The 16866-nt window shown below is 40.8% G+C and overlaps 1 protein-coding gene across 6 annotated transcripts in view; it reads right to left on the reverse strand.

The window, feature by feature from the left end:
* Positions 1 to 16866, reverse strand: part of OSBPL1A (oxysterol binding protein like 1A) — a 73379-nt gene that overhangs the window by 33829 nt on the left and 22684 nt on the right. For 2 of the 6 annotated variants that reach the window (XM_063326727.1, XM_063326728.1), the window contains exon 16: positions 14957 to 15063. In XM_063326727.1, the coding sequence (XP_063182797.1) occupies positions 14957 to 15063 (107 nt within the window). The other 4 variants (XM_063326732.1, XM_063326729.1, XM_063326731.1 and 1 more) reach the window with 3 other exon arrangements.

Consider the following 16866-nt stretch of genomic DNA (forward strand, 5'->3'; position numbering starts at 1 on the left):
GAGGATTCTTTCCCTTCCTTCTGTGATCTTCATACTAAAAGAAAACCACTACCAAAAATTCTGAGCCTAACAGTGCAAATCACAATCTCAATGCAGGCAGTTTGATATGTGCACTGTTTGTCTGTTCTAACAGACAAGCTCACATAGTTGCAATTTTGCTGTTAGTACAATGCAGTCCCTATTGCTAGCGTCTCCTTGCATAAGCCAGTTCTTTGTGATGACCAGTTTAAACTAGTGCTGGGTAAATCTATTATTCTTTTACATTTAACGTAGAATGAGAACTACATAGTTTTGAGAAGAGTCAGGTCTGCCTTCATGTCTTGAATAAAACGTGCCTTTTCATTTCAGCATGGAAGAAATGTAAAGGCTTTGAATACCTTCCCTGAGGCCTATCTGTTTAGAAATGGAACAGTTCTATGTATTTTGTTACCTGACTTTCAAGCACGCTACTGCAGCACTAATTTTACAGGATAAGTTTCTATGAAAGAGTGCTTTTAGATTTTCTGCTACCTAGAGCAGGACTAAATTGTTGCTTAAGCTGCTACCAAAGTGAAAACTGAAACCAGTTGCTCTCACGTGGAGTTCTCATAGTTTTAACCACGTTTGAGCTTCAATAGAGGAAGTTCTCCAGAAAGAAAGTCTTTAAAAAACGCTTGATTTTTACCTCTACTCATGGGACTTAACTCCCACTAAGCACATATTAGTATATGATATGAATATGCATAATCCTGCTTTTCTCCTAACCTCCTCTCCACCCCCCAAAAATAGGAACAGTTTTAGTTACAGTATGTTTCTTTGCAAGCGCACCTCAGGTATTTGAAGTACTAGAGAAAGGAACGAGTGTTTCATGAATACTCCTATGACACATCATAAAACTGCAAGTGTGACAGCTCACATTAAAGCAAAAATAAAGTGTTCCCAAACAGATGCAGCAAACAGTTTCATGAACACATCACTAGATTCGTAAAGCATGTAAATATTTTATACAAAACTTTCAGAGTTCTTATCTGTTTACACATAGGCCTTTCCACACTAAGTGCCCCTGCTGACTCACCACTCCCCATCACCATCAACCACAAAGAACTTGGAATAAACATCTGCTATCTTAACATACGTTAAGACCTTATACCATAACTCTTCACTTGCTGGAGTAAACTAGCTCTTTTAAACTTCATCATTGCCTTGGCTCAACCCAGAGTACACAGGGCTGATCCATAAAAGTCATGCTTTACTTCAACCATTGCTTCTTGCTTAGGCTTTCTCTCTCTCTGTGCTATAAGCTTACCATTTACCCAGCTTCACAGATCTCTCAGATCTCTCGTTAAAAATAGAATAGTTAGATAGCACTTGCCAGTGACTTAAGCTACTGCTAGTGCAACTACTGAAATGCAAAACAAGACATGATCAGTTAATCAAGGAGGTAAGCTGAGATCACTGATGATAGGTAAAGGGTTACTTACTGTATCACAAGACAGCATCAGTCTTTGTCTCAGAAGTCTGGCCAGCTGACTCTACAGCTACAGCGAAGTATCACATCTTACTGAGATCATCAAATTCAAAAGAGAAAGAACTCAAAAGGCTAACGTAACATTTTGCTTTCCCATATAAAGGAAACATCACCAATAAAGTTTCTTTTTGTACAAAGGCTGAAAGACCCCCATACACACAAACAAACAAGTCCTGGTAATCTATTTGCTTTTATCCCAACTCAAAGCCTACAGAAGAAACCAAAGACTTTGTAAATCAAGTCATAAGACTCTGCCTCAATCATTCCCCAGATAACACAAGGATTCATTGTTAGTCATCTACTAATGTTCACTTCAAAAGTTCAAGAGGAGGATTTTAGCAGGGCTGATTTGGAAAGGCTAGATTTCATTCTTCTTAGTACAGAGGTGTAAAATTTCCCCTATACTTGATTTACAAAAATAATAAAATTCTGCTAATGAAGAAAAAGACCAGACATGATCATAAAACATAGAAAGGGATAGGGGACCTACTGCTAGAAGCAAGAGCAAAGCTATCATCCACACAGAAAAAAAAATTAAAAAAAAAAAAAAATCAAACTTTAGCAAGATCATGTTGACAGAGACACATATCAAGACAGCAAGAGAACTGTTATTCAATAGAAGAGTTGGAGATGCTGAGAGCAGTCAGCCCCCTTCTTGCAACACGCAAATCTATTATAAAAATTCATAATTCAAGACTGCCTGGATTGTTTCTGAGCTATGCACATGCTAGGGACAAAGACTGTTTCCCTCCCACCTTTCCCTCCTAAAACAGCGACACTTCCTCCTCAACACAGACCTTGCCGCTTTCCTTCCCCTCTCCTGTTTCCACATTTGGCTATGTCAAAGTTTGTTTATTCTGATGAAGCAGTGCAGTTTTAACCAGCTGAGAATGTTGCAGTTCTGAGCCAAGAACCTGTCTAGGAGCACAAGAACAAACTGCAAAGACTTAATTTCTGATTGCAGATTAGAAGGATGGTTTTAGATTAAAAGCTTGGGTGTATGTTAAGCTTTTCTATTAGAGAAACTGTTTTCTTCAAAGTGATTCTGCACTGGCCAAGACTTAACAGATCTTTTTCTGGTTTGTTTCTAAAGTGAGACTTAATGGTTATTCCAAGTCTTCCTCAAAAGTATTTGGGTTTGGTTTTTTTTTTTTTTTTACATTTTACTTAGACAATTTAACTGTAAACTGATAACTCTCATGAAGTCTACTTAGGTTTGAGAGCTGCAGAACTTGCCAGTTTCCAGGGTGCATTCTGTCCCTACTCGTGTTCCAATGTTATAATAACAATTATTCAAAAATCAAGAGTTCAAAGAAAAAGCCTTCCGATTTTGTTATTTTTCTGTTAAGTATTGTTTCTATTCTGAGTAAAGTTGAAATTAAATATGGCTGCTATTCACATTTGCCAATAGTTTATGCCAAAACAAGCTGGGACTGAATGACATCAGCAGTGATGTACAGGTTTGGGAAGCTCATTTCAAGCTGCAGAGCTACAAGATTACCAGAAAACAACCACACCCCAAAGATATTTTGCTGCCCTAGTGAGATTAAGCACCTATTTCCTCACAGGCATACGCCACAAGTAACCTTACCCAAATTAGGGGTCTCATTCAAGCTGATACATTATACTGATGGCAACAGGAGTAGAACAGTATACTGCTGCATATTTTCAGATCTGGTAGGGACTTTATTTGCCTCTTTTCCCTTTGATAGACTATGGACATCTTTGAAGTTAGTTAGTTTCACAAACAGAGACCAGACTTTAAGATATAAGGGTTCTTAAGAATAAAAAGGAAATGTTTCCTGTGTGCGTTCTTAAGGACTGTTTTGAAAAATAGATCTTAAGGCAGTTTTGATCTAACTACTTCCCTTAAGTATTTTTCAGTACAAGCCTCTGATTACTTTGATCAACCCCTTTGTATCCCCACCCCCCCACTTCTTCCCAGCCGGATCACAGCAAATGTGTGTATTAATGTTTTCTCTTTTGAAGCAACTGTCATGTTTTTGCTATGTTTTTGTTGGCTCTTACTGGCTTACTAGTGCTGCTACAAAACTAGACACGTTGTTGACTCAGAGCGAAACCAGCTTCCTATTAAAAAATTAACACTTCTGAAGCTGGTTGTCTGTTTCAAAAGCTCCATGGTGGTAATGGTGTCAATTATTCATGAAGAATAACTGACAGTTTTTTTTAAAAAAAAGCAATTTCAAAACAAACATGCATGCTGTACCATGGTTCTGCACTTATGAAAGAGTCAGACATCTTATTTGCTAGTTTTTATTTCATTTTGGATGTTAACCAAACTAGTTAAAAACGAAAAAAGTTGAACTTCTACATAGGCCAAAAGTCAACAGTGAGTTTCACAATGCAGCACTGGAGTTCTGATCTCCAAACAAAATCCACCCTGGAAAGCATTCTAATTCGCTACAGCCCAGAACAGGCTCTCCTCAGCTTTCCAGTATCAAAGAGTCAGACTTCATAGATAGACATAAACACAGAAATCCCTCTTCTACTTCACATTTTAGAATGACCTGCAGCATTAAGAAGTTTGTCTCTTCTTAGGGGTGATTTTCCTCTGAGACACTGTTTTGACCTTACCCCTTAAGCAGGCAACAGCCAGCAGACATCAGCTAGGCCCTGGGTAGGCTGATAAGGCATTTCCTGAAACTAGAGTACATTGTACGGAAGCTCATCCTGCAGTTAGGACAGACAGATAACTATGCTCCGGGCTACGGAAATCCAAATTGAAAGTTCACAACCTTAGATCAAATTAGCGAAAAGACATTTTTGTATTGAGAATGGAATCTGAAATACTGCCACCCAGTTCTTATTTTTGTTAGAAATAATTGCTAGAGTCTAAAACCACTACAATTATCCCTAACTATGATACTTACTGATAAATTACAAGGAGATACTATAAAACACCACCACTACCGTGCAGAACAGCTAGATAATCCAAATATTCTCACTCAGTGGAACAGATTCTCTCTTCTTATGAATGATCTCAAACACTTTTGCCTTTATCTGGTGGGGTTTTGTTGTTGGTGGTGGTTTTTTGTTTTGTGGTGGGCTTTTTTTTTTTTAAACTATCTCTGTTACAAAAATTCAAGAAGCTTTTTAGTAGGGCCTGTTGCAGTAGAGTAAGGGGTAATGGTTTTAAACTAGAAGAGGGAAGATTTAGAGTAGACATAAGGAAGAAATTTTTTTACAACGAGCGTGGTGAGACACTGGAACAGGTCGCCCAGAGATCTGGTAGATCCCTCATCCTTAGAAACCTTCGAGGTCAGGCTGGATGGGGTTCCAAGTAATCTGATCTTGTTGAAGATGTCCCTGCTCATTGCAGGGGGGAGGGGCTGGACTAGATGACATGTAAAGATTCCTTCCAACCCAAACTATTCTATGAAAAACCACTGAACCACTGGCTGCTAGAATAAAACTAGAAGATAGATTTGATTAAAGTCTAAGCCTAAAGGAACACCAAGAGTTCCCTCCACCACAAGATGAAGCAGGATCCGACAGCTTAGAGTAATACGTCGCTTTTTAGATTCAATAAGTTGTATGTGGGAGCAAGGACAATAGTAAAAAAAACACTGACCATATATTATCAGCTGATTTGTGACACATGGTTCCCTGAAATTGTCTAAAACTATGATACTAGACTGCCTCTTAGGTACTGTGTGGATGTCCGAAGACTAATCAGGCTAGAGAAGAGAAGGCTCAGAGCAGATCTCCATCTATAGAAATACCTGAAGGGTGAGTGCAAAGACGGAGCCAGGCTCTTCTCAGTGGTGCTCACTGACAGGACAAGAGGCAATAGATGGAGGAGATACAGGTCAGACAAAACTAGATTTTTGCTGTCCATAGGCACAGATGGAACGATCTTAAGGTTTCAAGCTGTCTTCAAGGCTCAGCCAGCTCATTTTCACCTCAATTTGATTTGTCTGACCTTGCAGCAAGGTGTTTCACTGGAACAACAGACAATCCAATTTGCAGGCATAGCACAGAATACTTCCACAATTAATAGTCTTGTTGACATTTCCAGAAAGGCGTACCTACTGACATATGACACATTGGGATTACCACATTACCTGGAGGAGCTACACCATTATGTTGGCAATTTAAGATTATTCCCCACCACAATGATAAAATCCCTGTGTATGACTGTGCCCCATTAGTTCACGTCTACCAGTTCAAATCCTCCAAGTCCCTGCAGATGCTGTTCTGCTACAGTAGACCCGCACAAAGCCTAGAGGCTGATGCTCTAGCCAATTAAATTGAATGTTTCCAGACAAGGCAAGAGTAGTTTTGTTCTCCCTACCCCTCCTCCCACCAAAGCTCTTAACTAAAAAAAAAAAAAAGTCACCTGCAATAATGACACTACTAAATTTCAAAATTAATAGGAAGCTGTACTTCTATTCAAGGGTCAAACAACATATCTGAACAAGCTTGTGTTGTGGAAGCAGCGCAGCTTTGGCAGCACAAAAATATCCAAATCAGATGAAAAAGTTTATAGTCTGCTTCTGTGACTAAAACTGTTCTACATCTAAACTAAGGAGTATTCCTGTGTTACGATGTACACTGCAGACTTCCTTCAAATAGGCATGCTTTAAAGCCATTCTCAAAGTCTCATAGTGTACCTATGGATCCAACAGTCATTGCATTGATGTCAAAGTTTTAACATTAATAATGTAGGAGTGACAAGTATGAGAGGAGGGACAACATTCCTATTCAAAACCACTGACACAGTCCACATTTACCTTACAAGCGGCTTAACATAAAGCTCTACAAGCAAAGTGAGCACATCACAGGTGCCACTCCCAAACGCATTCTACAAAGATAAGATATTCAGATGAGGGCTACGGTTATGTAAAAGCTGGACATCCTCTTTTACTGCACTCTTCAGGATAGTCACAACAAATGGATGCACTTTATTCCTAAGAGGCCCTCTATCTTCCTGCTCCTTTGCACCAACATTCAGCTCAGCTCTTTACTATAAAGAGAGCATCATCTGCTTTGTGTGCGCTTATCAACTATCCTTACAGGATAGCATAGGCCTGCATTTCCCATTTGGACGTAACACTGAATGCATTTATTTTTAAAGCAAATTATTGATGCATTGAAAAAGTGGGTGATATTAAGAACAATACAAGCACTCTGGAGAAAGAGGTTACTAACATTCTTGATGACCCAGGCCTGGCATGTACCTTCAAGGAAAACTGTAATACCAGTGATTTACTTCAGTACATAAACAGTTTCTAAACAAAACCTATTTACCAATTCTAGTGATAACCTCAGTGACTCAGCATTATACAAACCCATTTCTTCACTGGACAGCACAGCAAGCAGAGATAACACACTTCTGAATATTAATATTAAAACCACAAAAGCTTTTAAGGTCACTGGCGGTCTCGGGGAGAGAGAGGCCAACAAGTACACGTTTGGTTCATGAGATTTAAAATTAGACAAGAGGTCAAATTCCACAATGGCTTACCTCTATTATAAAAAGGGGTACCAGCTCTGAGGAGTTATTGAATAAAAAAAGTGAAAGAAAGAGTTTTGGTTGAAAAGCCATGATTGTGGCCAGGCTAAGTTAAAAAAAAAAAAAAGACAACACACCCTCCCATATGCACTAGTACCGTCTAAATGGGAAATCATTTCATTCTTCATAGCTAGAAGACCCCTATCTTTCATGGAAACAGAAGGGACTAACATACAGCAACTGAAAACACAGCAAAGAACAGCAGAAAAGTAAATTTAAACTCAGTCAAGTTCATTTATTCAAGGAAGGGTTTCACATTTGCACGTGGACCGCCTACTAGGCCATAATGCAAGAGATGTGAAATCACTGACGTTTAAGAAGGCTAAATAAAACATACCAAAAAATCCCACCACATGGCGAATTTAAGATGATTTGACAACAGTTAAGACTTCGTGTCACTTAAGTTACTTATGTTACTCAGAGACAATGCCTTTAAAACAACCTCACACAAAACATACGTGTAAGAGTTAAATATCATATCTCCCTCAAAAGCACATGTTAATATCTAGTACTGGACAGACTACACGAAATTTGTTTTTAGTACGTGTAGAAGTAATTTTTTTCATTATTATTCTAAGAAACTAGCTTTTATCAGCTTTACAAGGAAAAAGGCATTATAAAAACCCTAAGATTCAAGACAGAAAGGTCAAGGAGAATACACCTCTAGAGAATTAGTAAACGTGTGTGATCACAGTCACCCAGTTCAACATTTTGGTATTTTATGCAGCTGAGAGACAAAACCAGACCACTCAGCCAGACTGCCACTGCAGCCAGGTATCTCGCACACTTGCACACAAAATCCCAGCAAACAGAGTTAACAAGTAGGGTGCTGTGCACAGAGGTTCGGCCCTAAATCCTGGGTTTGGCTGCTTCAATTTTCTTGAAGTGTTACCAGACCTTAGCTGACAATACACTGGTTGTCTGGGAGCTAAGTTTTAGAACTCTGCTGTTCATCCATTCTTCCAAAACACAGTAAATACGCATTAAGCCAGAACACTGAAAACAAGCTGATGAGCTTTACATGCCATTATGAAGTCACAATGACACTAGAAGGATGAAAGTGTGCACCCTTCTCACTCCAATTTGTTTTCCAACCATGATGGAAAGGAGAACAAACAATATCCGCATAGCAGTAAGTAGCAAAAACGCAGAAAAGTTTTCGCGTTATGTATTTTCTTTTGTTGCTTTCTATCAGCTTGCACAGAGACAAGAGCACCATTTTTTTTCAAATACATTCACAGAAAACAGAATTGCTAATGCCTATTTTAGAAGCTTACTATATCAAATACTATTCCATTAAATTTTATTGCTGCTTGATCTTTCCTCCCTGCAGTCTCAGCTAAGCCCCTTTTCTTCATGTTTTTGCATTAAAAAATAAAATCCCAAAAAAAGTCATAGAGAAGTCCTCAGAAGTAAACATCAGGAGTGGGAGCTGCAGAAGCCCAGTGAGAAGGGGTCTCATTTCAACCTAATTTGTTTTTATACTGTGTTTCCCCAGAGGCCCATGAACAGATTCCAAGTTAGTTTACACAAATCTGCTTAACAGCTGCCAAGAAAAAAAACCAAACAAAAAAAAAAAAACAAGCAAGCAACAAGCCTACAAACCAGACTTTGAAAAAGCATTAATCCACTCTGGAAAGTGCAAAAAACAGGTTAGCAGCATGCTTTGAATCGGGCAACGCAATACTGAGTGGAGAATGCCTTCAGACAAGTTGTGCGTCCAGCTTTCACACAGGCTTGTAGAGCTACAAGGCAGCAAGAATTTCCCTGTCATGAGAAATTAGTAAGTCACTTTGCCAATAGATTATATTCAAACATATCACTGCTACATGGGAAAAGGTTAACTTTTGAAGTGCATGCTCTTAAGGTGTGTGTGTGGGGGGAAGTTGTGACCCTGTTGTACTACAAAGACCAGTAGCATTCATCTTTTGCCCTATAGTAACATGCAGGCGTCTTTCTGTCAGCCAGGACCATCTGCCAACCAGAAGCCTTTTGCATACAGCACTCGACGAAGGATCTTATCAACTGCTTCAAAATGTAAACATTCCGTCAACACACATAATACCCTTTTATAAAAGAAAAGCAGTAATATTTACTTATCTTTTTCCCTGAACGGAGTCCCAGTATTTATTATTTTAACGAGCTTCCGTCTGGGCTGCTGCTTAGCTTCTCTGCCTGCTCTGGTGATCTATTCAGTCTTGGCTGCTCTAGGAAAGTCTCTGAAATAAAGTTATGTTCTTTAACTCCCCTACCTCCTAGATACTTTGGACTCACTAAACTCTTTTACATAATACTGATAAGGATGTTGTCTTCACAGACAGTTAGCTTTCTGTCTGCAAGGCTGCAGTACAGTGGCAGAAAGAAAACGCTTCCAGAGGAAGAACACTGTGCTATCCGCAAACTATTCCACTATCAAGTTCCTCTGATTTGAATATCTCATCTTTAGAACTTTAGCACAGGTGAAAGACATGTGCATGCTCAGCACTCAAAAATTAGTACAGACAGATTCATCAGCTAGAACTGCTGATGTTCTAGCAGGAGAAAGAACCTGACAAATTACTTTCCTGTTGGTAGCTTTGTTCTCTTATATGCCATGCCTATATATCATCCCACAGCATGTTATATCCATGCTCTTCTGCATATGGAGGGGGAAAAAAATTTAAAAATCAGTCTTTACCTGGGTACCTGTTTAAGCACAGAGAACCTTCCAATTAACTTGTTACTTTCAAACAAGATTCAAGCTGCACTAGGTATTTCTAGTACATTTCCAGCCATTAGGAAGAAAAGGGAAGAAATAGGGTCATGTCAGTTACAGACTCATACAACCAATAAAGGTTTTTTTTGATACTGACACACCTCAAGTCTCTCAACACCAGACACCTCTTTCTGGGCCCAGTGCAAAAATCAACTGCCTGAAAACTGCTCTCCTCCTTTCCCCCAGTTTAGAAGCTGAACAGCATTTCAGTTGTTTGGGGCATTGCCTATAAGCCTTGACAGGCCGAGGACTTGCCTTGATTCCCACTACTTTCAGCAAGAGCCACAGAACAGACAATAGAATTGCTCTGTTGTGCTCCAGTGATTGAAAGGAAGTGGAAAAAAACAAAACAGAACAGGCTGTCACCTGTTTCTAAGCACAAGGAGAAAAGAGCAGAGAAACACAGGCACTGGTTCCATGACTTGAGGTGCTAAGGACTCCACGGTTCTAGGTCTAGTACAACAGCCAGCCAAGAAATTATGCCCTCCTCAGCCCTAGATCAGAAGTCAAAATTAACCTCTTTTTTAGCTTCCCTGACTTTAGTTGAGTCCCTTACCCCCTCTTCATCCCTCCCTCCCCCACACCAAAGGCTCCTAATACCCAAAAGATTAATGTAGCTGACTATGTTGCCAGGTGGCAGAAAAGTACTGCTGACGGACTCCGAGACTCTTCTAGACAGATCTGCTCAGGCTGCCCATATCAATAGCTCTCCCTTGATTGCAAAGTGTCATCACTGCTTCCCTCAGCTCCACCCCCACAAGGAAATGGATAATAAAACGTTTCATTAAGGAGTCACTTGGACAGAGTTTACAGGCACCTTCTTCATTCACAATCCAGTAAGGTAGTAGACCCACACCACAAACCAGACAGGTATTGAAGACAACTATTTATACTGCAATGAGCATGCGTGCATTCATTCACAAGAACAGACACATCTAACCCTTGAACATTCAATTATGTTTCCAAGAAATATGAAATAAACTAAGGCAATACACTGAACTTCTAGAGATTTGTATTTATTTACTAACTGAACTTAGTACACATTTATTTACAGTACGTCAATTATACATACAAGAGATAGCAAGTTATGCCATGGCAAAGATAACTAAATCCAAGGACTATGACCCACAGTATTTCGACCTTAATGTTTCTGTAAAAATGACCACTGTAATTTGTTACGACAAGTTCTACTTAGTTGAGTATACAACTCATTTAAACCAAGAAATGAAGAGATCTTTTCTGAATCCCTTATCTCATCAGCTAAGGTTTTTCATCAGCTTGTAAACAAATCTCCTTTTCAAAAAAAAAAAAAACAACAAAAAAAACCAAAACCCCTAACCAGCAAACCCAAGCCTCCAAAAAAAACCTAGAAAGAATGTCAACACCTACAAACAAAGGAAGAAGATCAAAGCCACAAAATGACTGTTGCTATTGGTGCTAAACTCATGCAATATGAGCTTTTAATTTACTTGTAAATATTTAAAAAAAAAAATGTAAGAGTGAAACTTAGGATGAGTCGAGATACTCATCATCACACTTTATCTAGCACCGGTTAATGAAGCAGCAAGCTAAAAAAAAATAAAATTCGTTTCTTTAAATAATACCTTTCCTATCAGTTCCTTCAGTGCATGCAGCTCAAGTATTGGAGATAAATTTTAAACTCACTCAGAAAATCCAGCAGAGATAATAGCATGCAAAGAACCTTAAATTAAACTTCTCCTACAGCTATACAACACCTTAGAATGTACAAATACTCGAATCAAACTGCTTCTGGAATGCCGGTTCTGATATCTGCTGGAAATAGTACAAGGGAAGTCCCGCTTTGAAACAATACTTACTAACCTTGTGCCAAAGTCACTGCAGAAAACGTTTCAAGTTGCACTAGCTCCGACACAAACGCCTCAATAAACACTCAGATTAAAGCAACCAAGTTATCTTCGTGTTTCCCCTCGCACGCTTTAATTGTTCGGCAGAGTATCTGCGCTCATCCCTACCTTCTCTCCTTGACACAGCAGGGTTCATCCCAATGTCAAGAAGGAAAAAATAAAAAACCCACTCCAAAACCCAACCCGTGGCGCACACGACATACCACGGAACGCGATTTCGGGCAAACAGCCGCTCCGATCCCTCGCCCCGGGCGGCAGCAGCGGCAGCAGCCCCCCCCCGGGCCGGGCCGGTAGCGCAGCGGGCGGCCCCTTCACCTTGCAGCACGCCGCGGGCTCGGACGGACGCAGGGCAGGGGCGGGGGACCCGCGCCGCTCCGCGCTGCTCCGCGCGCCGCCGGGCGCGGAGGAAACCAAACCCGAAACAGCGGGGGTGGCAGCCGGTTCGGTTCCCCGCCCGGCTAAAAATGGCCCGACGGGCCGAGCGCTCCCGCCCCTGCCCCGCCGCTCCCCAGGCGGCCGCGGGGCGGGGCGGCCCCCGCCGGATAACGCGAGTCCCGGGGCCGCCCCGCACCGAGCCCCGCCGCAGTGGGTTATTTTTGGAAGCTCCCCCCCCCGCCCCGCTCCCCCTTCTATGGCGTCACAGCAGCTCCTGCCGTGCGGAGCGGTGAGGTCACGCCTTCTCCGGGCGGCACGGTGCGGCGGGGCTCCCGCCTCCCGGAGCCGGCACCGCAGCCCCCCCACCGCTCCGGGGCCAGTGGCCACCGCACCCGCTCGCCGGGCGAGGAACCGGGCCGCACTGTCCCGCAGCCGCTCGTCAGTGTCGCCGTCACCGCGGACACCGAGCCCCGCACAGCGGCACCGGGGGAGAGAGAAACGGCGGGCAGATGGAGCGTTTGGGTACCGCGCTCCTGCGCCATTTCTAACGCAAGTGGAAGAGTTGAAGATTATTATCTTCCTCCCACCCACCACCCCCCCTTTAGTCCTGTATTAGAAGTTTCATTTGCATATTGCACAATTATGCTACACAGAGGTACACAGCACGGAGACAGGCAATACTAAACAAAAAGTCTTCTGTAAAAGGCAAAAAGTGTGATCCCTGCCGTGCTCCTTGCCGAAGTTAGCAGCCTCTCCGCATTAGTCAAGCGGTGACTTCGGGCATGCCCACAATTTTAAGTTAGAAGGGAAAGAATTCTCCTTAAAGAGGCAAGATAAAAAGGGTACCAAGCTTGAGAAAACGTTAGTTCTAGAGAGAACCTGATTTCATGGGGGACACACAATACAGTTGAAAGGTATTGTGGAGCAATTAATTCCTATTAATTATAGGAGGAAGTCCTATCAGGGAATGGCAGTAAGACAAGCTGCAGTCAAACAGTCCATTTGGCAGCAAGAGAGGCCTGGAGACAACAGGGCAGGCAGGTAAGATGCTGTTAAAACAGCAGTTGTAGAGTTACCATTCCCGAGGTAGTTTGGCAGTTTTAAATTAACAGCAGCCAATTATTGCCAGAGCAGAGCATTCATGGCAGCTGTTCCCAAGCATAACAACACATAAGCCTTAACTTCATTATTGAGATCATGATCAGAAGGGAAACAAAACACCGAAAAAAGGTCTTTTTTTTTTTTTAAAGAGTATTTTAGGCAACTGTTTTATATTAGAATTTGATACCTTGGAGTTATGCTTTAATATTCAATATACTTGGAAGGAATATTGAAGTACTTAATTGCGGTCCTATCACTTGCTAATGCAGAACCCAATATATTGCTTTTGCAATGCCAACACAACTACCATCTAAAAATTGATGCTGAATGCCAAAGAACAGGGCCCTGTCTTAGAAAAGACAACAAAACCAAATGCTGTGGGTTTACGAACAGTAATGCTCAAGGAACATAACTTTCTGGAAAGGTTTAAGTCTTAGGAAGAGATTGCTGCTGTAATTTCCCGTATGAGCTTATGGCATCTTTAAAAGCCGACATTATATTCTGGAACTGCAATAGTTTGAAGTTTAAAAATACCAAGACACAAAGCTCTCCAGGATCACATCTTCTCCCTCTGTCATGACCGACTGATTTCACTAGCTATGGTGGAAACTCAAGTTCACACCTCAGCCTATCCCCCTGTGCCCGAATCCATGTGCTTCCAGCTTAAAATAAGGCCTCTGTAACACCTACTGAGACTGCTCAAGTTCAAGTAGGGTGAAATTACAATTTCACCATATGTTTTGCCATACTCCACTCTGGAAAGCTATTTTAGTCTGGTTTGAAGCAAGATGCCAACACAATTAAGGAATACTAACTTACACTACACACCCACTGTTGTAACCAATTTCCCCCTCATCCACAAATGGAACTGGCAACTTTAATATTAGATTTTCTTATAGAAAAAAGAAAAATCAATGCGAAAAAGCAATGCTTGTTCCACTCTGCTAGAGCTTGACTTAAGTCTGGAAGACTTTGACGGGAGACAAAAAGGCTTCAAAAGGAATGGAAAAAAAGTATCTTAAACCAAACCGAGACAATGGAGGCAGTGTTTGCAGCACACTGTTAAATAACTGGAAGACCAACAGCACCAACACAAACCTCATTTTGAAACACAGCTTACTGAGGACAACAAGAGCCTGACTGAGGGATTACTGTACTGCAATACAGGAAGCCAAGTTTCTTCCATGGTATTAGGGCCCCTTCTAAAGGGACAAAAAAACCCCAACCAACCAGATCTCCTACGCCAGGAATTAATGAGTTTGACATATATTCCCAAATTGAAGCATTTGCATTATGTTTAACACCATACAAGATATTTGTCACTGGGAAAGCCAGAAGTTCAATAGATAGCATTCGCACACCCACTAAGCACATGGTCTGAAAAACAAATTCAGAAGCAATACTGTTCAACACTTCAGTTTGCCAGGACAAAAAAAAAAAAAAAAAAAGAAAAAAAGAGATGAATTTTCTCAATGTTTTAACCTTCAAATCAGCAAAGCAACTGCTTTATTGAGTTCAGGCATTTAGTTTGAATGTTACAAGCTGCAGTTTGTAAGCAAAATCTGGGACTCTCCCGAACACTCAAATACTAAGATACCCTTTTGTAGAGGAACTTAGCTACTCTTTCTCTAGAAGCATGAGTTTTCATTAGACATTCAGCATGCAAAAAGACAGCTTACCAACAACGTGATATTCTATGGGCGTGCATATTTCTTTTTCTAACAAGTAAGAGGGGAACTAGCAAAATATACTAAGCTATTCAGATCCTTTAAAGATCCACACAGCACAATACATACCCCTTCTTGCTTTGTGAAGAGGTTGAGGCAGTCAGCCAGGGCCTCACAGGTTTCCTGGGATACTTCAGAGACCACATCAACTTTTTGCAGGAGAGGAGAAGATACTCCTGAAAGCACAAGATTAGTAGTGTTAGGGGGACACTAAACTACAGGATTCTTTTAATTATTTTTTCCTCTACGTAATACAGACATAACATTCATATTCTACAGGAAGGCTGGTGCACTTAAGATCTGTGTGAGGAAAGGGCAAAAGTAGCACTAAGGGAACAGGAGTTCGTTCTTTTATATTCTAGTACTGGTATAAGTGGCACATGAATGGATCTAGTTTCTCTTTCAGCACAGCTTAGAAAGCAGAGGTAGAATGCTATGGCAGCAAGACACTGGAACAGTGGCTATCAACAGTCTCCTTTTAATACTGCACTGGTTTTATGTAAGTTAAAGTGAGACCTCTAGCTGCCTTTTTTTTTTTTTTTACCTTCTGCCCTGGTATTATATACAAGAGGAAAAGCTTACTGCTGTGCAGCTGGAGATTTAGGTTTGAAAAATAGAGGGGGAGTTACAAGGACACTGATCAATAAAAAGGGAAGGAGATCTTGTTTTCGTGGACTCATCGTCTGGGCAAGTAGTACAGCTTGCAGGGCAATGCCACCTCACATCCTGACTTCTGTGACCATTTATAGAAAGGGATACATGTCTGGATACAGCAGGAAACCATAATAATCCAATCAGCTGGTAGAAGTTATTTAACATTTCAGTTCATCTTTGAAGTTTTGTGGTGTGCAGCAATTCCTCAGAAATCAAGCAAACCATTCTCTCAGGAAGCATACTTGCTGCAATTAAAATAACAGTTCACTTTAGTGGCCGCAGACTCCAGGATCAGTTGACACCATTTAGTAACACGGGTGCTTCAAGCTGATGTCACACCAACAAAAATGAAGAGGTTCAGCAGTGACAGTTCTCGAATTCATTTTGCAACTTACAGCGCTTGTGCAGGACAGGATACAGTACATATCCACAAGCTAATTATTGTCTTTGCTATCAAAGCTCACTACTGACTGGAATTACGAGTCTACTTAACAGCAGCTATCAAGAACAGCTAGTGCCTCTAGAAAGAGAGGCAGCACACTGAGTAGAAGAGCAGGAGGCATCTTTATTTGTAATAAATAATATGCCTAAATCTCAGAGACACCTGGATTTAGACCAGCATGTTGAGGCAGTTAGGGAAAGAATTTTAAATATCAGGTCCCATTTTTATATTACTCGAAAACTTTTAGAAGTTCCACGTGGAAGGACTTTTAACTCAGAAATTTGCATTCTTCTGCAGCCAAAGGACTTGAATATTTTGAAGATACTACATCAACCCAATGTGAGAATTGGGACAGCTGCAGCAGTTTTCTCTGTTGAGATCTACAGAGAACCTGGAAACAGTTCACTGACCCATCAAGTTACAAACATTCATTGGGAGGAAAACAGGAATTTATTACTGCTATTGGCCAAGACTAGAAGTTTCTAGGAAAGAGACAGTCTCTGGTTTTGCTTTGCTACATGTTTCGGTTGCTCAAGTTGTGTATTTTTTTTAAAAAAGTGAATGTCCTCACTGGTTCTTCAGGTCAACAATATGGTGTCAAAGAAATTGCCCCTGTTCTACCAAAGGGAATTTATCCACCTCATACTGATTTTCAGACTGCTTTTTGTGAAGAATTCAGTTTTATTGTATTCATTACAAAGGCTTCCCAATAAAACACTCCTATGTATAATGACATGGTACTCTTCTTTGTGAAATAAAAATTCAGTAAAAATTCAGTTAGTGTTAAGATAGGATAATATCACATAGTAACTTACCCCAGTAGCGTAAGGAGAAAAAAAGGCAGAGTGATGGAAAAAGAAGAATCTTTTTCCTCACAAAACTG

This window comes from Chroicocephalus ridibundus, chromosome 2 (genome assembly GCF_963924245.1).
Source record: "Chroicocephalus ridibundus chromosome 2, bChrRid1.1, whole genome shotgun sequence".
NCBI lineage: Eukaryota > Metazoa > Chordata > Aves > Charadriiformes > Laridae > Chroicocephalus > Chroicocephalus ridibundus.